This window comes from Theropithecus gelada, chromosome 11 (genome assembly GCF_003255815.1).
Source record: "Theropithecus gelada isolate Dixy chromosome 11, Tgel_1.0, whole genome shotgun sequence".
In the NCBI taxonomy this organism is placed as follows: domain Eukaryota; kingdom Metazoa; phylum Chordata; class Mammalia; order Primates; family Cercopithecidae; genus Theropithecus; species Theropithecus gelada.
In genome coordinates, this window is record NC_037679.1 from 11,913,260 (window position 1) to 11,934,195 (window position 20,936).

The window sequence follows — 20,936 nt, forward strand, 5'->3', positions numbered from 1 at the left end:
CGGGAACTGAAGACCTGTGCAAAATAAATCCTTTTATATACATTTGAGGAGGTCGTTGGGCTCAAACGAAGGAGAGATAATTAATCCCAAATATTCATGGGTTGGGTTTGCCTCCAAGGCAATAAGTTTATTCCAGGCTACCAAACACACCTTGAAAATAATCTGAAATGGTAAAAGTGCTAAGGTGGCAGGCTTACCTGGCGAGGGGGTGGTGCCTGGCATTGCCCCATGTTTGGGCATGGCCTCCTCCTAGCTTTGTCTGACGGGAGCCAGGAGGCACACTCACCTGCATCAGGTGCTCAGCAGCCGTCCCTCTGCGTGTTAGCTGCCCCTGGGCCCCGCAGAGCTGTGCCCAGCTCTGGAAAGGATAGAGTGGAGACGTGAGGAGGTTCTGCTTCTCTGAGCAGAAGAGACAGTGGAGCCCACTCACAGCTCTGGGAAAGTGTTTTAATGGAAGGATTGATGCAGATCTCTCCACGATTATTGAGTGCACAGTATGTGCCCGGCTCTGTGCTGGGTTTTGGGATGAAGCGCTGACCTCTCCTCCTCCCTTCCTGGAAACAAAGCCCAGAACTATCACAAATATGCCTCCTGGGTTCTCCCTATACCCCAAGCTTTAGTTCAGGAGGTAGTGGTGTTTTGGTTTATGACTATCTTCAGAGAAAAAGTCAAGTTAACACCTGTCCATGTTGACCAGACACTGGCAAAATCCAACATGCCTAATATTTTTTTCTCTTTAAAACTTCCCAAAGAAATTGTACACTATTACACATCTCAGGGTTTCTCTATGGCTTCCTTTCTTGCTCCCCACATTTTGGCATTTCTCTGGTTTTAGCTTAAGGCCTAGGGAACGAGAAACTCAAACATCAAGTCAACAACAAATTCAGCAAATATTTACAGACTGCCAAATGTGTGCCAGGCCCTGTACAAAACCCTAGAGACCCAGTCACGGACAAGACACACAGGACCCCTGTGGGACCATTTTCTGGTTGAGAGATGTGCTCCTGAGAGTCGCCCACGCCCCTCTAAACCCCAGAAAGCCAGATCTGGCAGAGCTGGCAGCACTATGGAACATGTCTGACTCCAAAAGCCTGAAACTCTGCCTGTCTGGGATTGTCCAGAGGCTTATGACTGGGCTTGGTTTGTCCAAGAGAAAAGCCATCCTGCTCACTCTGGAGCTGGCCAAGTTAGCTGCTTATCTCTCCAGGACAGGCCTTTTTTTGTTCTGTCTGCTGCACATTGGGCCCTTCTAAGGGTGTGGTCTGTATGGCCCTGGCAGGAGCTTCCTTAGAATTGGGGAAAAGGACAGACTTCAACACCCACTGGTTAGGGCTGGGAGTGGCCCAAGTGCAAAGGAAATGAAATTTTCTTCAGTGGCCTGGTTCTTCCATTTTATCTGTATCTCTCCCATGTGTTACCTGCCAGGCTGTGCAACATCCTAGCTCCACCCCAGGATAAAACCATAAGCTCTCCAGGAGTTTCCAGTCTTGTTAATACACTGGGTCCCTTGGACCAAAGCACAGTGCTTTGCCAATAGTAAGTGCCATAAAGTTTGGTTTGTTGAAAAAATGAATGAGTCCATCAATTTATTATTAATGAATTAATGGTTAAGCCCTTTTACTGGATTACAACCAGGTAAAACTGGTTGAAAGCTAGTTCAACTCCCATTGCATGAGGTAGCACAAGCTAATTGAGATTATTTCAATGTGAGGAATCCAGACTTCTCAAATTTGGTGTTCAGATTTAGAAAAATGTACATGCAAAATGAATGTCACCTCCTCAGGGGGAAAAAAAAAGTAGAATCACAGAATCAAGAACCAATCAATCAAGAATCAACCAATTACAGAATCAAGTTGAAGTTGACTGGACGTTCCAGGTCACACAATCTGTCCCGTTCATTGCTGGGATCCCCTCTCCAGCACCTCTGACTTATATCCCTGATTTTCTGTAAGTTCTGCCCATGGACTGTGAAGTTAGCCCTGGCCCAGAGGGTGGCCACACAGGCTCCTCTCCTCTTTGCTCCCTCAGAGGCAATGAACCAATCCCAGGGCTAGACTAGATCCTCCCCATAAGTAAGTACGACCAAGGCTGTTTAAATTCTATGCATTTCAGCGTCACTAACCATAAAAGATAATCAATCATCTCTGACCCTCTAGATCTCACAGGAACATAGCTAGATGCATGAAATATCTGCCAGTGTTTCAAGAAACATATCACGAGGCCAAGTGTGGTGGCTCACGCCTGTAACCCCAGCACTTGGCAAGGCTGAGGTGGGCAGATTGCTTGAGCCCGGGAGTTTCAGACCAGCCTTGGAAACATGGCAAAACACCATCTCTACAAAAAAATACAAAGATTAGCCGGGTGTGGTGTCATGTGCGTGTAGACCCAGGTGCTCGAGAGGCTGAGGCTGGAGGATCACTTGAGCCTGGGAGGTCAAGGCTGCAGTGAGCTATGATTGCACCATGGCACTCCAGCCTGGACAACAGAACAAGACCATTCTCAACAAAAAAAAAAAAAAAAAGGAAACATATTACAAAAATTAGGCCATATTTTTTCTTATAATATCTAAGAGAGCAGGATGGAGGACTTGCCTTTATGCCAGACAGAAATGAGGCTGCTGCTTGGTCAGGTGTGGGGCCTCGGTTCCAGGGCAATGAGTCTCTAGGAATTCTTAAACCCATAGTGATTCAGGGTACTTAGTGCCCCCAGTGAGGGAGATCTCAGCCATTGCCAGAGCCCACTGATTCTGAATCATGCTTGTCATTCCTTTAGAAGGAATTATCTTGGAGAAGAATCTTGGAGAAGCAACATCACAATCACTGCTGTCATCAGCTAGTCCTGGGTCTGGGACCTCCCCAACAGATGGTGGAAGGAAAGGGAAGAAGGGCATAATCTATACTTACTCTTGGGGTCGGGATAGCAGAGAAGACATGGCTTGGCCTTTGAGAGGACAGGGAGCAAAACAAAGACTGGGGAGTACATTCCCAGGACTAGAATGTCAATTCTGATCAGAGTTGTAAGTGAAGGAAGTGGTGGAAGGGGAGGAGATAATCAGTGAGTTGAAATTCTTATTGGTTGGGCCCAGCCCTCTAAACTTGGAGGGCCTAATAAACACTTTGAGAAAATAGAGTTGGTTTACAGTCACCTCCAACACCTGAATTATCTGAAGTTTATTAACTAAGCTCCTTAAGTGCTTTCTCCCTGGAGAGAAGAGTGAGTCACTGGATTGCAATGTGTGAAATCAGAGACTCATAGGGTGCTATGGCCAGGAGACTCTCTAGTCCACTCCTCTACCTCAAGGCAGAATCCGCCTGGCCACTCCTACTCTTCAAGATCCCCGTGGAAGGCAATTCATCAAATCTCCTAACTTGCCCAGGCCAGCAAGACCCCACCCTGACCCAAGGAAGGCCTTCATGGATCTAGCTTTCAGGCCTTCCACTCCATTCCATGGGAACCCAACTCCTCTTATAGGATCAGTGAAATTTTGGTCAGCGGGAGCCCCAGTCACCTGTCCGTCATGGCATGACACCCATACCTCTCTGGGTGTGAAGGCCCCTTTTAACACACACAAAATTACATTGACCTTCACACATGTCAGAACTCATACTTCCAGTATCCTTTAAGAACATACATTTTTTACTATGAATTTAGCAAACACTTTTAAATAAAATTGCAGTTCATAATCATATACATTTGAAAGTGGTAATACATATACATAAAAAGACACACTATTCACTCAATCAAGAGACACTTGCATCCATGTGCATTCTCAGAACCCTTGCAGTCCTGACACAACAGCAACCCTAACTGGGGCCTCTCAGCCTCAGGTCTCAAGCTCCTGCCCCCTCCACCGCTGGACACCTGCCCCCAGCTGAGATTCCCTGCTGAGCGCTGTTACCACCTGTCTTCCCTGCCTTTGTGTCCATCAGCCTGTGGCCTTTGCAGGCCTTCAGCAGATGGGAACTGAGTTCAGATGAATTTGCTCTTGCCTGACCTTCCAGAGTAAAACACACAAACTCCCCTGGCTTCTGTATCACAACCCTTCCAATATTAGAAAATACTGTGGAGTTCACAGACACCAACCTCCCAGTTTGATAGACCCAGTTGTTTCTCCCAGTCCTCAGTACACATGGTTTCCAGGACTATTCTCTGCACCCACTTTAATATGTAATGGATCTCTTAAAACTACAGGGCTAAGATAGGGTACTCAAAGGTGGCTTCATGTGCACCAGAACTAATAGGAAGCCCCTTCCTGTCTGTGATGGGGGCACCGTGCTTCTTTCAATGCAAGCTAAGATTCTATTCCCTTCCTTAGCTCTTGACTTCCATCAGTCCTGCCTGAGGAGGAGAATGGTAAGGCATGGGTTTGTTGGTGGTGGTGCAGAGGGGGGTTGGTTTGCTTTTGTTTTTGTTTTTGTTTTGAGAGAGAGAGAGGGAGTGTCTCATTCTGTTGCCCAGGCTGGAGTGCGGTGGCGCAATCTCAGCTCGCTGCAACTTCAACCTCCCAGACTCAAGCCATCCTCCCACCGCAGCCTCCCAAGTAGCTGGGACACAGGCATGCACCACCATGCCCAGCTATTTTTTTTTTTTTGCAGAGACAGGGTCTCTCGATCTAACCCAGGTTGGTCTTGAACTCCTAGGCTCAAGCAATCCGCCCACTTCAGCCTCCCAAAGTGCTGAGATTATAGACATGGGCCACTATGCCGGCCAGCTTCCTAGTTTTAAATAACTCACTTCCTTGTCCTGCTGTAAGAATAAACTGAAGGGACAGCATTCACAAAGCACTTACAGAGAAAATAAACATAACAGTAAAAATGAAAAAAAAAAAAAGGTTTGCCCTGAATAAGCCTCTATTTACATAAGATTCCTCTGCATGGATAAGAGCTGTCCATTTATATTTGTGCTGAATCATGTCTGGCTGGCGTGCCTGATCAAACCAGATGCTTGTGCACGGCAGAAATCACAACCTTGTCCTCGCTGGAGAATTCCCAAGAGATCTTAGGAAGTTATTAAACAGTTGTCGTAAAACAAAAGATAGGCAGGGTGCGGTGGCTGAGGCCTGTAATCCCAGCACTTTGGGAGGTCAAGGGGGTGCGGATCACGAGGTCAGGAGATCGAGACCATTCTGGTTAACACGATGAAACCCCGTCTCTATTAAAAATACAAAAAATTAGCCAGTCGTGGTGGTGGGCGCCTGTAGTCCCAGCTACTCCAGAGGCTAAGGCAGGAGAATGACTGAACCAGGGAGGCAGAGATGGCAGTGAGCCAAGATCATGCCACTACACTCCAGCGTGGGCAACAGTGAGAGACTCCGTCTCAAGAAAAAAAAAAAAAAAAAGTTAAAAGAGGAGGTGAAAACAACCATTAAGTGGTCATTTAACCTGGGAAAGAGGCATTTAAGAGGAAAAATACATTTATTTCTCAATGCAATGATTTGAAAAGCATGGATCTCTCTCCACTGAGGAATTTGAGGGGATCCAGTTGGACATAAAGCAAAGGGTACAATCATAGTGGAAATAAGGGGACCAGGGGACACTGCAAGTAACACAAGGGGATTTTTAAAATAGCAATTTATAGCCCCTAGCATATGAAAAGTGCTCAATAAATATCAAAGGAATGGATGCCAGCATGCGGGGTGAGATACCATTCTGCCAAGAGACAAAGGAATGACAGCAAACGTCTTTGTTCCTGGAAACATACCCTCATAGGAAACAAGAGTGGGAAAGGAGGCAGAGCCATGGCAAGGCTTAGCTTTACAGCTGCATGGCAGGGGAGGGAGGGGCAGAGTGGTGGTTCCTAGACTGCAATTCAAAGCACATCATGGGCCTCCAGGCCACACCCTGAGAGCAGGTGGCCCAGAGCTACCTCCTCATCTGTTTCTGAGCTTAATCTCTCAGACACGCCTTGTTCTGAGCTTGTCTAGTCTTGGAACATAAAGCCCAAACCCCAAACAAATTAGGCAATGGGCCAACCCATGTCCTCCACATCCTGGCCTCAATCTTTCTCTCTAGCGTCCTCTCCCACCACTCCCTGCCCTGCCTGGAGTGATGCTAAGTGGCTTTTGGTTTGGTACTGCACTGAGCCACACTTCCCTGTCTTTACTCTGAAATTCTTGCTGCCTAGAGCACCCTCCTCCCCTGCACCCCTCTCACAAGCTCCAGGTCCACACCCCTTTTACGTGGCTGGCTTCACAGGTGTTACCTCCTCCAGGGAGTCTTCCTTGAATCCCTGGCAAAAGCAAATGCTTCTCCCTTATGCTTCCAGAGCCTCAGTGTTTGCATACACCATTGCTTTCAACATTTTCCTGAAAGTGTGGAAAATGTGTATTTAATGTGTCTACACTCCCCACACTCATGCACCATTTTCACATTACACTATGCCATTCTCAAGGGTGAGGACCATACTGCAATAAGCTTTATATCCTCATGGCCCTACACAGTGTCTGACACAATGTAGGTGCTCAACAATGCTTGTCGAGCTGAAGCAACTGCCCCTGCCATGCTCTTGGGTGGTGGATTCACAAGAGAAGGGGTTCCCAGCCTGATGGGAGAAATGCTGCAGCTTCACAGGACGCTGCACAGAAAATGGAGTGTGACCAAAATCCAGTATGAGGAGGCCTAAGGGAGACAGAACAGCAGGATATTCCAAAGGGGTGGAGCCACTCCTAGAAGACTTCTAGAAGAAAGGACTGCTCTTAGGTATCAGAATCCTGCCCTCTGTAAGGAGAACACCTGACCCCGTCTCTAGCATCTAGGACCAGCTTCTTCATCAAGACCCCACTTCAATACCACCTCCTGCATGAAGCCTCCTGTGAGTGCCAACCCTTCGCTCTAGACTATAAGTAATTTTACTCTCCTCTGGACTGTCATGTCCTTCATTTGTAACTTCCAAAGTCATTTATCTGTCTATCCAGTTACCAAGTTCTTTATGTGCATGTTTTTATCTAGACATTATCATCTGTATTGAAAGCTCCTTGAAAAGAGAGTATAATTATTCTTTCCATAATGGGTCCCCATTGCCCTGCACAAACTAGGCACTCAGTAAACATTATTCAAGTAGCATTTGTTAAACAGCTACTATATGGCAAGCACAGTGGCCCTGGAATGTCAAGATTAATAAAGTCATGGTTCCTGCCCATAAATAATTTATAGACTAGTGGTTTGTTGAGTAAATGAGTGAATGGGTGGGTGGATGGATAGATGGATGAATAGATGGATCATGGATGGATGGATGGATGGATGGATGGATGGATGAGTAGATGGGTGAATGGGTGGATGGCAAATGACAATCAAAACACTTTCTCCAGAAAGTGTCTTCCCCGCTTATCTGGCTTCTCGTCCACTTTCTCGAATTTTTGAGGATCAAATCCACAACAATCAAGTAAAAAAAATGCAGATGCAGAACAGTCCTACCTTGACCCAAAGCCAAGCCAGAAAACCACGGGCAGCAATGAGCCTGAGTCTGGGGCTCCCACCACCAAGACCGTTCGTGGCCACAACTCTACACTCCCGGCCCTCTCAGTGGAATAACGAGATGACTGTTCAGACTCTACCATCAACACGGAAAAAAAATGGAACGGTGCTAAAATGGGGTTTTTCTCTTCAGCCTGCTCCCTCCCTTTGTCCCTCGTTGGCCCACTGTTACTGTGTCCTGAGGGCCCACAAAGGGGGCCCACCTCCCTCAATTATTTCCCCACATAGCTGTCTCACTAAACCCTGAACATCCACCCAAGACATGGGAGCAGTCATGACTTATTCTGAGGTCCTCTGGTCTTAGAACCCAAAGACTGGGCCCCATCAGTAAGTTAAACCAAAACCCCATGGTAGGACATTAAATAAGCCCCTCTTTGCTGTACCCTTCTGGTTTTACTAGCAACGAGGTAGGGAGACTTCAGAAGCATTAGTGAGAACTTTCTGGAACTGAGAGGGCTGAACCCAGAGCAGAGGGTCTTGGTGAGGTGGGAGGGATCTAGGCAAACATAACAGTTGCTTAGGAGCCGACAGGTGCCTGAGCCAAAGTGATGGTGGGACTGCAGTCAGGGCTGGGAGCCGAGAGCTTGGGGAATGGAGTCAGGGCAGATGAGCCAAATAAACCAAGTTAGAGATTTGCCAACCTGCAGTTGGGCCCTTCAGATGTGAAAAGTGATTTCTGTATACTTAGAGGTGAAGCATTTAAAAGAAAAGGGAGAGCATGGGGCCTCCAACAGGGCAGATAATGCAAACCATGTCTCCCTGTTTCCTGAGCACTAGGAGCTGGCCAGAATCCAATTCGAAAGATCAGAGAGAAGGGTGGTGCCTATTATCTCAGCAGTATATTTACCCCAAATATCCCCTCTGACTAGCCAACCAGCTTCAAACATATGAATCAAGGCCAGGATGCACTCTCCTGGACTGTTCTAGAAACAGAGATCAATGTGAAGATTTTTCATCTTTTATGTAAAATAGAAGACTTTTTTTTGAGACAGAGTCTTGCTCTATCGCCAGGCAGGAGTGCAGTGGCGTGATCTCAGCTCACTGAAACCTCTGCCTCCTGAGTTCAAGCGATTCTCTTGCCTCAGCCTCCCTAGTAGCTGGGATTACAGGCTCCTGCCACCACGCCAGGCTAATTTTTGTATTTTTTGTAGAGACGGGGTTACACCATGTTGGCGAGGATGGTCTCGATCTGTTGACCTTATGATCCGCCCACCTTAGCCTCCCAAAGTGCTGGGATTACAGGTGTGAGCCACTGCACTCAACCTAAGAGACTTTTTATATAAATAAGAAACACTGACATGCTTACATAGCCATGTGCTTATGAATACAAACACATTTATTCTAAGATGCACATACACACATATAATCTATGGCCTGACCTTGCAGTGTAAATCACTGAGTTCAACCAAAGAGACACTGAGAGGCACGGAGGGCCGCTCAGGCTGGCTGCTCCCACACTCAGGGGGCATGGGAAATGCTTTAACCTGCCCCTTGCCTCTCCATGAGGCCCATCACAACCTGCAGCCTCCTGGTGGGCGAACCTGAGAAGCTCCACCCCTACTTCCAACACTTAACTCCTCCTCCCCACTCCCAGAAACTTAAAAAAAAAAAAAAAAAAAAAAAGCCCATCAGCATTTTGCCAGGGGAGGAGTGCAGCCCTTAGAAGAAGTCAAAGCCGCCAAATGCGGCTGGCTGTAGAGACTTCCTGGTCTGACACATGTGGCTCAATGAGCCCTAAGACAATGGGGACTTTAGGGCCAGGCTGGTGAAGGACAGAGCCCAGGTTCCTCCTGGCAAAGTCCCCTGCCCAGAGAGCACAAGCCCCTGAGATTAATGCTTTGCTGCTCTGTCCCCGCTTTCCCAAAGGCAGAACAACCCTGAGCCTACCTTGGATCTGCATGAGGGTCCCATGGGCAGGGACTGGTCTTGGGAAAACCATGTGCCTTTCTGCCTGCACACCATGAGGCCCCATGGACACAGGGCTGGAGGAACTGGAGCCTGAATGAACTCTGTGGCAGTCAAGGGTGGGAGGTGCAGTTGGGTGGCCAAGGCAGAGAGTGCATTCTGCATCTGCAGCCAACTGATTCGGGTCAGACTGCAGAGCAGGAGCTGGGAAATCTTTGGAAAAGGGGAGACTTTGCTTTTTTTCTATACTCAGACCAATTCCAAGTACCTTGGACCAATTCCAGTATAGAAAAAGGGTGTCCTCAAAGGCTCTACCCAGACCCCCACCTCTGACTATCCTCTCCTCACTTCTGTAATTAGACAGCTCCCTCCACTGCTGCTCCAGAAGCCCTGCTCCACCTCCAACATTCTTTGCCACTCAGGGAGAGCACCACAGACATAACCCCAGGCACCCCTGTGGAGCTGGGGAAGTGAGCAGCTCATGAAAACTCTAGGAGAATGACGCACATGCATGCCTCCTTCCAACAACCGTGACCTTGTTGATTCTTGGAACAGGTTCCTGAAAGCCTTGTTGGGCCAGTGAGATTTAGCCCCATGCATGAAATTTCATGAAAATAGGGAGGCCTTGCTAGACACAGAGTATAAGCACTCTCATAAGCTCCATACCTTCTTGCTCTATATTCAACAGAGACCCCTGGCCTGCTTTTCTCACACCTGTCAAATGCCCCCCACCTGCAGACTTAAACCCCTTCCCTCCAGGTTTATTCCAGGATCAGCATTGAAACGGTGCTGCCCCAGGGTGCCCTACAATAGCTAATGTGTGTGTAATTGTCGGCCGCCCCTTGTATCTGTACAACTGCCCTGTAGGCAGCCTTCGGCCTCTATACACTGTACTTCTACCCCAATAATTTGAGCAACCTAGAAGTAGAGACCTGAGAAATTATTCGATGACCCGGATCTGTATAGACGGATCCTTCAGACCCTCAAGCATCCACCTTCACCAAAATTGTCTAGTTATACAGGATTTTAGAGACCCCTCCCCAGGGAAAAAAGACCATTGCTCAAAATGAATGACAATAGCATTTTATTGAAGATTCACCTGCAGATGGATAAGAGGGAATGACAGGAGTAGAATGGGACACTAAGTAGTTCTTGTCCTAAGCTTGCAGGGCCAGGTGCTACCAGGTGATGGAAAAGTAGTTTGGTCCTGATGTACATGGATAATACAGGATCTGGTGGGAGATGGCATTGGGCTGGGAAGGGACATATGTGACCCCAATAATTCTGGAGATGACACTCTTGGTCATTTTCATCTCTGTCCATGGGAGGTGAGTTGTCAGCTGACATCCTTCCCACTCCAGGTGGGTCACCAGGCTCAAATCAAGAAGAAGCTACCAAACTCCAAGAGGCAGAGTCCCTGTCCCAGCCCAGGAGATCATCCTGGGGCAGAGAGAGCCCATGGGATAGTGGAGGGGACACTAGTAAGACAAGCCCCAGAGAGGGAGGATGGAGGTAAAGTGAAGGAAGCACAGAGACACCAGTGCTGGGCCCAGCTGGACACAGTGAGCTGCAGGGACCTCATTTCCTCTATCGTCTCTTGTTCAGGGTGGTGGTAGAGATGATCTTGCTACTGGAACTGCCAGAGACACTGCCACCAAACCCAAAGCCACTTCCAGAGCCGGAGCCAAAGCCACTACTCAGGCCAAACCCAGAGCCACTTCCTAATCCTCCACTGATGCCTCCAGTGCTGGTGCTACCGCCAACCACAGCTGCAGAAAAGACACAAAGGACGTAGTTATTCCAATGGTGCCAGCACCCTGGGGTGTCAGCCAAGACCTGGGTGAATGAACAACTACAGCAGGAGCAGAAGGTACTTACAGATGCTCACGGCACTCTGGCATTCTCCAGACATTCTGTGGGGGAAAGAAAAGGCAGTGAACCTCAGGGAGCACAGAATTTCATTCAATAAGCCCGCCTCACTCACCTCTCTTACCCTTGAGCAGCCTCTGAGTTTGAGGACCCAGTGTGAACCCTGTTATCTAAGCTGTCCTGGTTCGTAATGCACTGGCACAGCACTGACGCTTGCAGCCCGGCAGAGGTACAAGCTCATGGCCCTGGACCTCTCCGGCCCTCATGTTCACACCCTGCCTAACCCCTCACCTGCACTCCTCGCCCTCCAGGAGTTTGCGGTAGGTGGCGATCTCGATGTCCAGGGCCAGCTTCACACTCATGAGCTCCTGGTACTCACGCAGCATTCGTGCCAGCTCCTCCTTGGCCTGCTGCAGGGCAGTCTCCAGCTCTATGCGCTTGCTGTGGGCATCTTTAAGGGCATTCTCACCACGCTGCTCTGCATCGGCCACGGATGCCTGAAGAGTCTGGCACTGTTGACAAAGGCATTAGATAGGTAGTCAGCAGTGCCCTGCCTTCAAGGCCTCTACACCTGTCCCCTCCCCTGGTCCAGCTTTCCTTGGGTCAGGATGTCAAGATTGTATCTGTACTGCCCACTTTCCCTGACACTTACACATCTCATTCACTCCAGCCATAGCCCACCAATGCCTCCACCTGACTGATTAAATAAAGATGAGCAAAAACCCATGAAGAAGAGCCAAGAAACCTATGCACCAGGAGCGTCATGTTGTGCCAACTGGGTTATTGCTGAAAAAATCTGGGTATGGCTTGCACAAAGAACTGTGAATTCCCAGCAACAAGCTCAGGGTCTTCTGGCCCGATGTTTTATCTGCCTGTCCACTCTGGAGATGTCTGCCTGAGGCCCCTGGCCTTGTGCTTCATCTGGAAGGGAGGGACACCCACCTGCTTCTTGATGTTCTCGATCTCTGCCCGCAGCCTCTGGATCATCCTGTTGAGCTCTGCGATTTCACTCTTGGTGTTCTTCAGGTTGTCACCATGTTGGTCAACCGAGATCTGGAGCTGCTGGACCTAATACTCAAGCAAACACAGAGAACCAGGGGTCAGGGGCATCTGGGTAGGGTCCATTCTCAAGTGAACTCAGTGAGAATTGCCACAGGTGGCAATTCAGACCAGGACCAACGATGCCTGGAAATGTCTGTTCGTATCTGACTTCTGTTGGTCTTGAGCTAATGATCCCCTGTTCACAGATGTAAAAAGCAGAGCCCCAGAGCCAGCCCCATCTCCTGAGAGATCCACACCACCCACCTTGGTCTGGTACAGGGCCTCGGCCTCAGCCTTGCTCCTCTGGGCAATCTCCTCGTACTGGGCACGGACCTCAGCAATAATGCTGTCCAGGTCCAGGTTGCGGTTGTTGTCCATGGAGAGGACCACGGACATGTCGCTGACGTGGGTCTGCATCTGGGACAGCTCCTGCAAGGCAAATGTCTCACATCAAATAGGCTTTTCCTAGCCCCTCTAGGAAAGCCTTCACTGACCTGATACAGGCTCAGATAGGAGCAGAGCTGGCATTCACAATGTGTAGGAAGGGGAGAGACAGGTAAAGTTCTAAGCAGAAATCAAGTGGTTGTGACAGCTCAGAATGGAAGAGCAATGCTTCTAGTCTTTACTGGTCCCCAGGAACCATAAGCCACTCTGTCTAATGCAGTGAGTGCCGGTGTGTTGGATGGAAGGGAATGGAACAGATCCATTTCACCAGAAAAAATGCTAGACAGCAATGAATTCTATTCCAAGCACTCTTTAGATCTAATCACCCCTTCTAAGACCAAGACTACATCTGGTTCTAAGAATCTCCCAGTTGAATTTCCCACTTCAAACCTTTCTAGGCATGACCTTGATGAGAACCCACTGCCCTAAAATAAGGGAGCTGGAGTCCTTTCAAAGAACTGTGAATCCCAGCCAGCAGCGTCGCAGACAGGGGATTCCCTTTCCCTGAATGGAAGGGAGGATCCCTCACCGCATCATAAAGGACCTTCAGGAAGTTGATCTCATCATTAAGACTGTCCACCTTGGCCTCCAGCTCCACCTTGTTCATATAGGCAGCATCCACGTCCTGCAGAGGAGGAAGGAGGATAAGAGATGAGGAACAGGAATGCCAGTGGGGGGACGGGGTACTAAGTGACACCTACAGATGTTCTCAGCAGCATTTAGGAAAGTCTACTCTTAGGAAAGACTACTCAGCAGCAGGTGAGCTGGTGGGGGACCAATTTTATATATTCTTCCCTTAGAGCCACCTGAAGACATGGAAGTTGATTATCCAAATAGGCTTTTCTAATAGTATGGAGATCTCTCAAAGAACTAAAAATAGAATTACCATTGGATTCAGCAATCCCACTGCTGGAATTCCACTCAAAGGAAAAGAAATCATTGTAACAAAAAGATGACCTGCACTCATGTTAATCACAGCACAATTCACAATAGCAAAGATATGGAATCAACCTAAGTGTCCATCAAGAGATGATTGGATAAAGAAAATGTGGCACATATACACCATAGAATACTACTCAGCCATAAAAACAGAATGAAATTATGTCTTTTTGCAGCAATGTGGATGGAACTGGAGTTCATTATCTTAAGTTAAATAACTCAGGCACAGAAAGGCAAGTACCACATGGACATAGAGCACGGAATGATAGACAATGGAGACTTGAAAGAGGGAGGGGTGGGAGGGAGGTGGACAATGAGAAATTACTTATTGGATACAATGTATGTTATCCCAGCAATGGATACACTGAAAGCCCTGACTTCACCACAACACAAACTATCCATGTAACAAAATTACACTTGTACCTCATGAATTTATAAAAATAAAAATTGGCAAGGTGCGATGGCTCACACCTGTAATCCCAGGACTTTGGGAGGCTGAAGCAGGCAGATCACCTGAGGTCAGGAGTTCAAGACCAGCCTGACCAACATGGAGAAACCCTGTCTCTACTAAAAATACAAAATTAACCAGGCGCGGTGGCACATGCCTGTAATCCCAGCTACTTGGGAGGCTGAGGCGTGAGAATCACTTGGACCCAGGAGATGGAGCTTGCGGCAAGCCAAGATTACACTCCAGCTTGGGCAACAAGAGTGAAACTCCATCTCACAAAAAAAAAAAAAAAAAAAAAAAAAATGCAAATAGGCTTTCCTCCCTACCTTAATTCCTTAGAACCTGGTTTGGTTACCCACTTTCTTTGACTGTATAGATCTAAGTAGTTCCAAGTAAGTGGAGATGAGGCAGAGATGGACCAAACCCATGACTTCAACCAAAGACCACTCCCCAAGGGAAGGAGCACCCTGAAGGCACTCCCTACCATCCTTCGTCTCTTACCTTCTTGAGGACCACAAAGTCATTCTCAGCTGCTGTGCGTTTGTTGATCTCCTCTTCATATCTGGGGGTGGGCACAGGGAGAAAAAGACAAAAGCCCACAGTGAGCTGGTGTTTCTCAGATCTCTGCTGCTTGTTTTCAAGCATTTCCAAACAAATTTGGAGATATACAGGTAATTAGTTACATTTCCCATGTTCATACAGATATTCATTTAACCTACATTCACTGCATTCATTGAATATAGGAAGTACCAGTTTAGGCCAAGGTTTATTCAGAGACATGAAAACCAAACTTTAAAGAGGCTGTTTTTGAGAGAAAACCCAGCAATGGTGTAGTTGATTTAATATCCATGGAAGGGCTGTACTTTTGGCCATTTTGGCAGATTAAATTCTCAGCAATGTCATCAGCACACTCCATTTTCCTTTGTTTGGTGGGTGAATGAATTGAGAGAGAGGGTTGGTATTTATTTTGTCAGTCCTATCCCATAGTGAGTTTAATGAGAGGTGCTGTGTATTCAGTGTTCACTCTGTGTACTGAAATATGCCACATGCTTTCTCTATTTCATGTAATTTCATTTAATTCTCACAATCCATAAAGTAGGAATATTATTCCCATTTGAAGATGAATAAAACTGAAGCTCAGAGAGGTTCGGCAGCTCACCCAAGGTCACACAGATAGTAAGTGAGGACTCACTATGCAAACCAGCTCCATCTGTCTCTACAGCCTGTATTCTTCTGACCATATTATACTGCTTTTCATCTATTTGGGTTCTGATCTTGTTTGTATATGGCAGACCCAAATCCCTGAATCTATCATTGAATTTCCATTTGGAACAACTTGTGGTTACTAGACCTCACCCTGTGAAAACGTGACTATGTCAATGTAGGAAAACAGACTAGAGGGCCTTCCTAGCCACCTTCAGAGCCTGAGATTCTAAGCCACTGGAGAGAGGCCCGGGAGCCTGGGTGTGGCTGGGCACATGTGTCAGATGGCGTCCCTTCCTTCCTCCCCACTTACTTGGTCTTGAAGTCCTCCACGCTGTCCTGCATGGTCTTCAGCTCAGACTGCAGGCGCCCTTTGTCATTGACCAAGGTATCTAGTTGCTTCCTCAGGACACTGAGGTAGGTCTCAAAGAGGGGCTCAAGGTTTTTGCTGGAGGTGCTGGTCGTCTGCTGCTGGAGCAGCTTCCATTTGGTCTCCAGGACCTTATTCTGTTGCTCTAAGAACCGCACCTGTGTTGATAAAGGCACCAGCCAACTGATAAGGGCCTGAAGTGTGGCAGGAGGGCCAGCCAAGGCCAACACCAACCCAGTCAATCCCAAGGAACCACACGGCCCAAGAACCACCCAAGTAGGGCCACTGTGTTGCATCTCCAGGGCACCACTCACTCAGGTCAACATGATGGCCCCATTCTCGAGCCCATAGCACCAAGGGGGTCACATATGTTGTGGAGAACAGAGCACAGCCAGAGCAGCAGAGCCTGACAGTGCAGCAAAAACAACTTCCTAACCACAGGCACCCAAAGCCCCAAAGAAGAACATTAAACTTCTGTGAAATAACAAAATGAAATTAGGAGACATCACAGTCTGGAGGCTGTTGCATTCAAAGTGATCCTGACCCAAAGCAAACAAAAGATAAAGTCACTACAGACTTTTTTAATAAGCTTACTTATCAATGGACCTGGTGTGTCCCTGTGAACCTGTGAACAACTGAGTATAGATATTTAAAACCAGGGCCCTATACACATTATGAGTCTCACCTAAACTCCATTCTGCAAAGGGCTTCCCTGAACTTTCCCTCCCTCTATGAAAAAATCTATCCAGATGAACCAAGACAGCAGCTTAGCATGACATTTCCACTTTATGAGCCTCAGAACCGAAAGGAAAGCAGGTAAGGGAGACTGATCACATTTTGAACTCGAAAGGTAAAATGAGATGAGATGAGACAAGGATGCATCAAAGAGCCCTGAGTTTTTGCTGTCATATCTGCATGTCCTACAGTCACAGTAAAACCTATTTAAGCTACTGTGGGTTTATTTGAACTAGCAAGAAGAGCAAATATGCACCTTATTCTACTCCAAGAGTGTTCATTCTTGCCCCATATGTCGAAGCTGCCTAAAACTTTGATGCCTGGTAAACCAGGGCAATCTGGACAAAAGGGCAGCACTCATCCACCCAGTCATCAATCTTTGGATGACTCGGCTCTCTGGGGCTGCACTGCTCACTATCATCCATCATGCATGACTGTAACTGAGCTTAAAGAACTTGAACTTCTAGACATTGCATGAAAAAGGAAGTTGGGCTACAAAAAGAAAAGACCTGTCTCCTCCTTTCTTCAAACAGACCCAGACATGAGCAATGTTGTTCAATCAAAGGAATGAAAAAGGTAAACTTCCAAGGCCCTGATGAGACCTAGAATCTGCCACTGGAGCCAGTCCCTTTTTCACTTGCACAATCAGCTTAGTTTTCTTCTGTTGTAAGAGCAGAAGTGGCCATTGTTAAGTGATTAGTGGAGTTAACTGCATTATATTCAAAACCAAAATCTGAGAAGAAGCAGAGAAATAATGAACCCACTTTATAGCTGGGATGACTAGAGCCACAAAAGTCAAATGATTTGTCCAATATCCCACAGCATGTCTAGGGAAATCCAAACATTTAACTGCCTTGAGCCTCCCACCTTCCCACCAGCCACGGGACAAAAAAAGGAAGGCTAAAAGTCACGATGCCCCTTCAACAGCTGGAGAATTGGGGCCCGGGGAAGTTCAGCGGTCTTCCCAGCACCTGTGGTAGGCTCAGGTCTGAGACCCCACGACTCAGGACCCTTCTCTTCTAACTGCCCCTCTCCGGCCAGGGACACAGCTCACCTTGTCGATGAAGGACGCAAACTTGTTGTTGAGGAGCTTGATCTGTTCTCGCTCCTCTGTCCGGACTTTCTGGATCTCAGGGTCAATCTCCACGTGGAGGGGGGTCAGCAAGCTCTGGTTGATAGTGACCTCCTGAATTCCCCCAGCAGGGCAGACAGGGAAGCCAGGGCCACCCTTACCGCTGAAGGAGCCCCCAAATCCACCGCCAAAGCCACCAGTGCTGAAGCCTCCAGCACCTCCAAAGCAGGCGCCTTGTCGTGACCCAGCCACACTCAGGGAGATGCTCTTGTTCCCCCCGAGGTTGTAGAGGCTCCTGCTGCCAAAGCCCCCAGAAGAGCATCGGCCAGCACCTCCAGACACGGAGACTGAGCTGAAGGCACCTCTCTTGCCACTGCCTACGATGGCTGAGCCACAGCTGAAGCCCCGAGGCCCGCCTCGGACACACTGCTGTCTGGCAATCATGGCTGCAGAGAGTAAGCTGGGAGCTATCAGAGAAGCAAGAGGGCCCAGGCCGGTGAATGCTGGAGCCCTCAACCTGGGTCTCTTATATGTGCTGGAGCAGCAGGGCTTGGTTGCAGGGGCATAAAGAGAAAAATCTGAAACATCTCTGGGCTTGGCCCTTGGCACAAACCCATCCTTCCCGCACCTGTTGAGCATGTCACTAAACACACCTACAGAAGTCATCTGAAGGGCACAGGTTACTGGATCCCATCACACTCCTCTCTGGGAGAACCTGAACCGGCGCCCCAGGTCTTCCTAATCAGAAGCCCCTGCCTGGGCCCAGCCCTCCAGGTCCCCACCCACTGTACCTCCATCTCTCCAGCCTCACAGTACCTCCCTCCTCCAGAAAAGACATCCCATCACCCATCCTCTCACCCTACAGAATGTGGAGTTAGACGGCCTGAGTTTGAGTGCACAGTTTGCCACTTCCCAGCTCTGCAAATCGGAACAAATCATCCTCTGAAGCCCAGTTGCTTTCCCTATAAATTGGAAGTAATACAAATATTTGCCTTACCACTTCTCAGAATAGAGTGAGCTAGTGATTAACGGAGTGCTCTGTAAGCTGTCAAAAGCCACATGTATATTTGTTATTCTTAGCATTCTTATTCCTCCACATGTACTTGGCTCCATGTACCCATAAAAAGGGGAATATTCTGTATGCCAGCCTTAGCCTTCCAAACCTAGATCCAGATTCACTTCAACTTGGCCAACAGCTACTGAGAACCTGCCAGGCATGGAGCTAGATACTAAGGAGATGGGGGAAGACAAAACATCTTCCCTAAGAAAACCCTGACTGTCTTTCTCAGCCCTGAGTACCCATGCTGCCTTGCAGGCCTCCCTTCAGTCTGTGCTTGCACAATTCTAGACGGGCGTTCTCCAGCAGGGTCTGGTGTTGTGCACTCTGCAACTCCATTTGCTGCCCAGTTGTTTGCTAGGCGCGTTCTGATTTTCTATAATGGTGCAGAATTCGGGGCAAGAGTTCATAACTTTTTGCTGCTGGGGATCCCTTTGGTTGAATGATGAAACCTGTGGATCCCTTCTCAGATCAATGTTTTTAAACGCAAAATCCTAGTTTTAAGCCATAACTTAAATTTTTCCCAGCTGAGTGTAACAGATCTGTGTTCAAGTCCCTCCAGTTGCCACTAACTAGCTGTGTAACCTTGGGTGGGCCATCTAACCACTCTGAACCCATCCAATATGGTTTGGCTCTGTGTCCCCACCCAAATCTCATCTTAAATTGTACTCCCATAATTCCCACATGTTGTGGGAGGGACCCGGTGGGAGATGATTGTATCATGGGGCAGTTTCCCCCGTACTGTTCTTGTAGTTGTGAATAAGTCTCACAAGATCTGGTGGTTTAATAAGGGGAAATCCATTTCACTTGGCTCTCATTCTCTCTCTTGCCACCACCATGTAACAAGTGCCTTTTGCTTTCTGCCACGATTTTGAGGCCTCCCCAGCCACGTGGAACTGTAAGTCCAATAAATCTCTTTCTTTTGTAAATTTTCCAGACTCAATTTGTCTTTATGAGCAGTGTGATAATGGACCATCCAATCTATCTTCTCATCTACCAAATGGGACATGTGCCTCACAGGGAATGAGACAATGTCCCCATGGTGCCTGGCATATAGGAGGTCAGCAGGCATTCATTCTCTTCCTGCCCAAGCTTTGCCATTGTCATTTACAAGGAGATATCTGTTGTCTTTGTTCTCCCTCCTTTTCTCAATTCCTCATGGATGAAATGACCCCAGGTCTGAGGAAGAGTGGTCACCAGCACCTGATTAATCCCACAGACCCAAGCTGCCCCTAGCTGAATGAAAGCTGGCCAGGGAGAGAGTGAACGGCTGCCTCCATGCACAGACAGAAGGCAGGGGCCAGTGCTGAGGACAGAGTGGTCAGCAGATCCCACCCCAGATGCAGGGATGCAGGGAAGGCCAGGCTGGCTGAGAGCTCAGCCAGCTCCTTCTCCAGCCACTTCCTCCCTTATCCCCATTCCCCCAACCCCTCCTACCCCTACCTGTGGTCTGTCTCTGCCAAGATGGCCTCTAAGTAAGTGGAGAGGGGGTGGAGGGACTGTGGTCGTAAGGACTGGAGTCCTCAGGCCCCATCACGGGAGAATGCCTGGGTCATGGGTCAGTCCACCTGCAATAGGTGAGCATTCTAGAGCCAGAACCATCTCCTAGAAGGAAGGGGTTGGACTTTCACTGATCCTTTCTGCCCAGATTCACCAAACGCCCACTTTGTGCCAAGTCCTGTGCTGGATGCCTTACCTACACTTGATCAACTAGTCTACTTAGAGGCTCTATGCGGTTAGCACCATTAACCTTCCTTTCAGAAGCTCAGAGAAGTAAAGTAGCTCCCAGAGTCACACAGCAGCACGTGATGGAGGCAGGATTTAAACTCACATTAGTCTGGTCCCAAAGGCTCCATATTCTATGGCCTCTCACTCACATATGGCCTCTCACTCACACTGTTCTGCCTGGTATAAAGTCACTCTGTCTAAATTGTGTCATAACCAATGCAAAATGGGCACCTGAATAAACCTGATGGAACTGGCTGTTTGGGTCAAAGGGGCTCTGGGAGCACTAGCATCCCAGGGTCTATCAATTTCCACTCTTGCTCCTAAGGTGGGCATGGTTTGGAAGGAGGGTGGGAACTACTGCAGGTCTTTGGGGGCTGCAGCTGCAGGAGCAGAGGAAACATGTGAGCATCCCCCTTGGGAAGCTGAGGTCCAATTGCCTGGTTTCCTGCCCCAGATGACATGGTAGGACCACTGGGATCTCACCCTGAGTGAGGGCCAGAGCTCAGTGCCCCCGGCTGCCTCACCTCAGCCTCTGCACCTGCCATTCACTGCTTTCTTCTCTGGTAGCCCCTGGGGTTTGATGGGGACTATCACAGGCCAGGGTAGAGGCTTTGCCTGAGCACAGGTGAATCCCTGAGATGGCTTGTAGTGTG

The 20,936-nt window shown here is 48.3% G+C and overlaps 1 protein-coding gene across 1 annotated transcript; it reads right to left on the bottom strand.

The window, feature by feature from the left end:
• Positions 1-10,444: 10,444 nt before the first annotated feature.
• Positions 10,445-18,429, bottom strand: KRT4 (keratin 4). The gene is made up of 9 exons (XM_025403075.1): positions 17,481-18,429; positions 15,635-15,849; positions 14,620-14,680; positions 13,261-13,356; positions 12,552-12,716; positions 12,189-12,314; positions 11,538-11,758; positions 11,256-11,290; positions 10,445-11,146 (listed from the first exon to the last, which is right to left on the bottom strand). The coding sequence occupies exons 1-9, from the start codon at positions 18,162-18,164 to the stop codon at positions 10,965-10,967; spliced, it is 1,785 nt and encodes a 594-aa protein (XP_025258860.1). The 5' UTR covers positions 18,165-18,429; the 3' UTR covers positions 10,445-10,964.
• Positions 18,430-20,936: the final 2,507 nt, after the last annotated feature.

Coding starts and splice junctions, on each gene's coding strand:
- KRT4 (XM_025403075.1), bottom strand. CDS start 18,164: ATGACTTCTGTAGGTGTGTTTAGTGACATGCTCAACAGGTGCGGGAAG. Junction 15,850..17,480: donor TTGCGTCCTTCATCGACAAG/GTGAGCTGTGTC, acceptor TTATCAACACAG/GTGCGGTTCTTAGAGCAACA. Junction 12,717..13,260: donor TGAAGGTCCTTTATGATGCG/GTGAGGGATCCT, acceptor TTTGCCTTGCAG/GAGCTGTCCCAGATGCAGAC.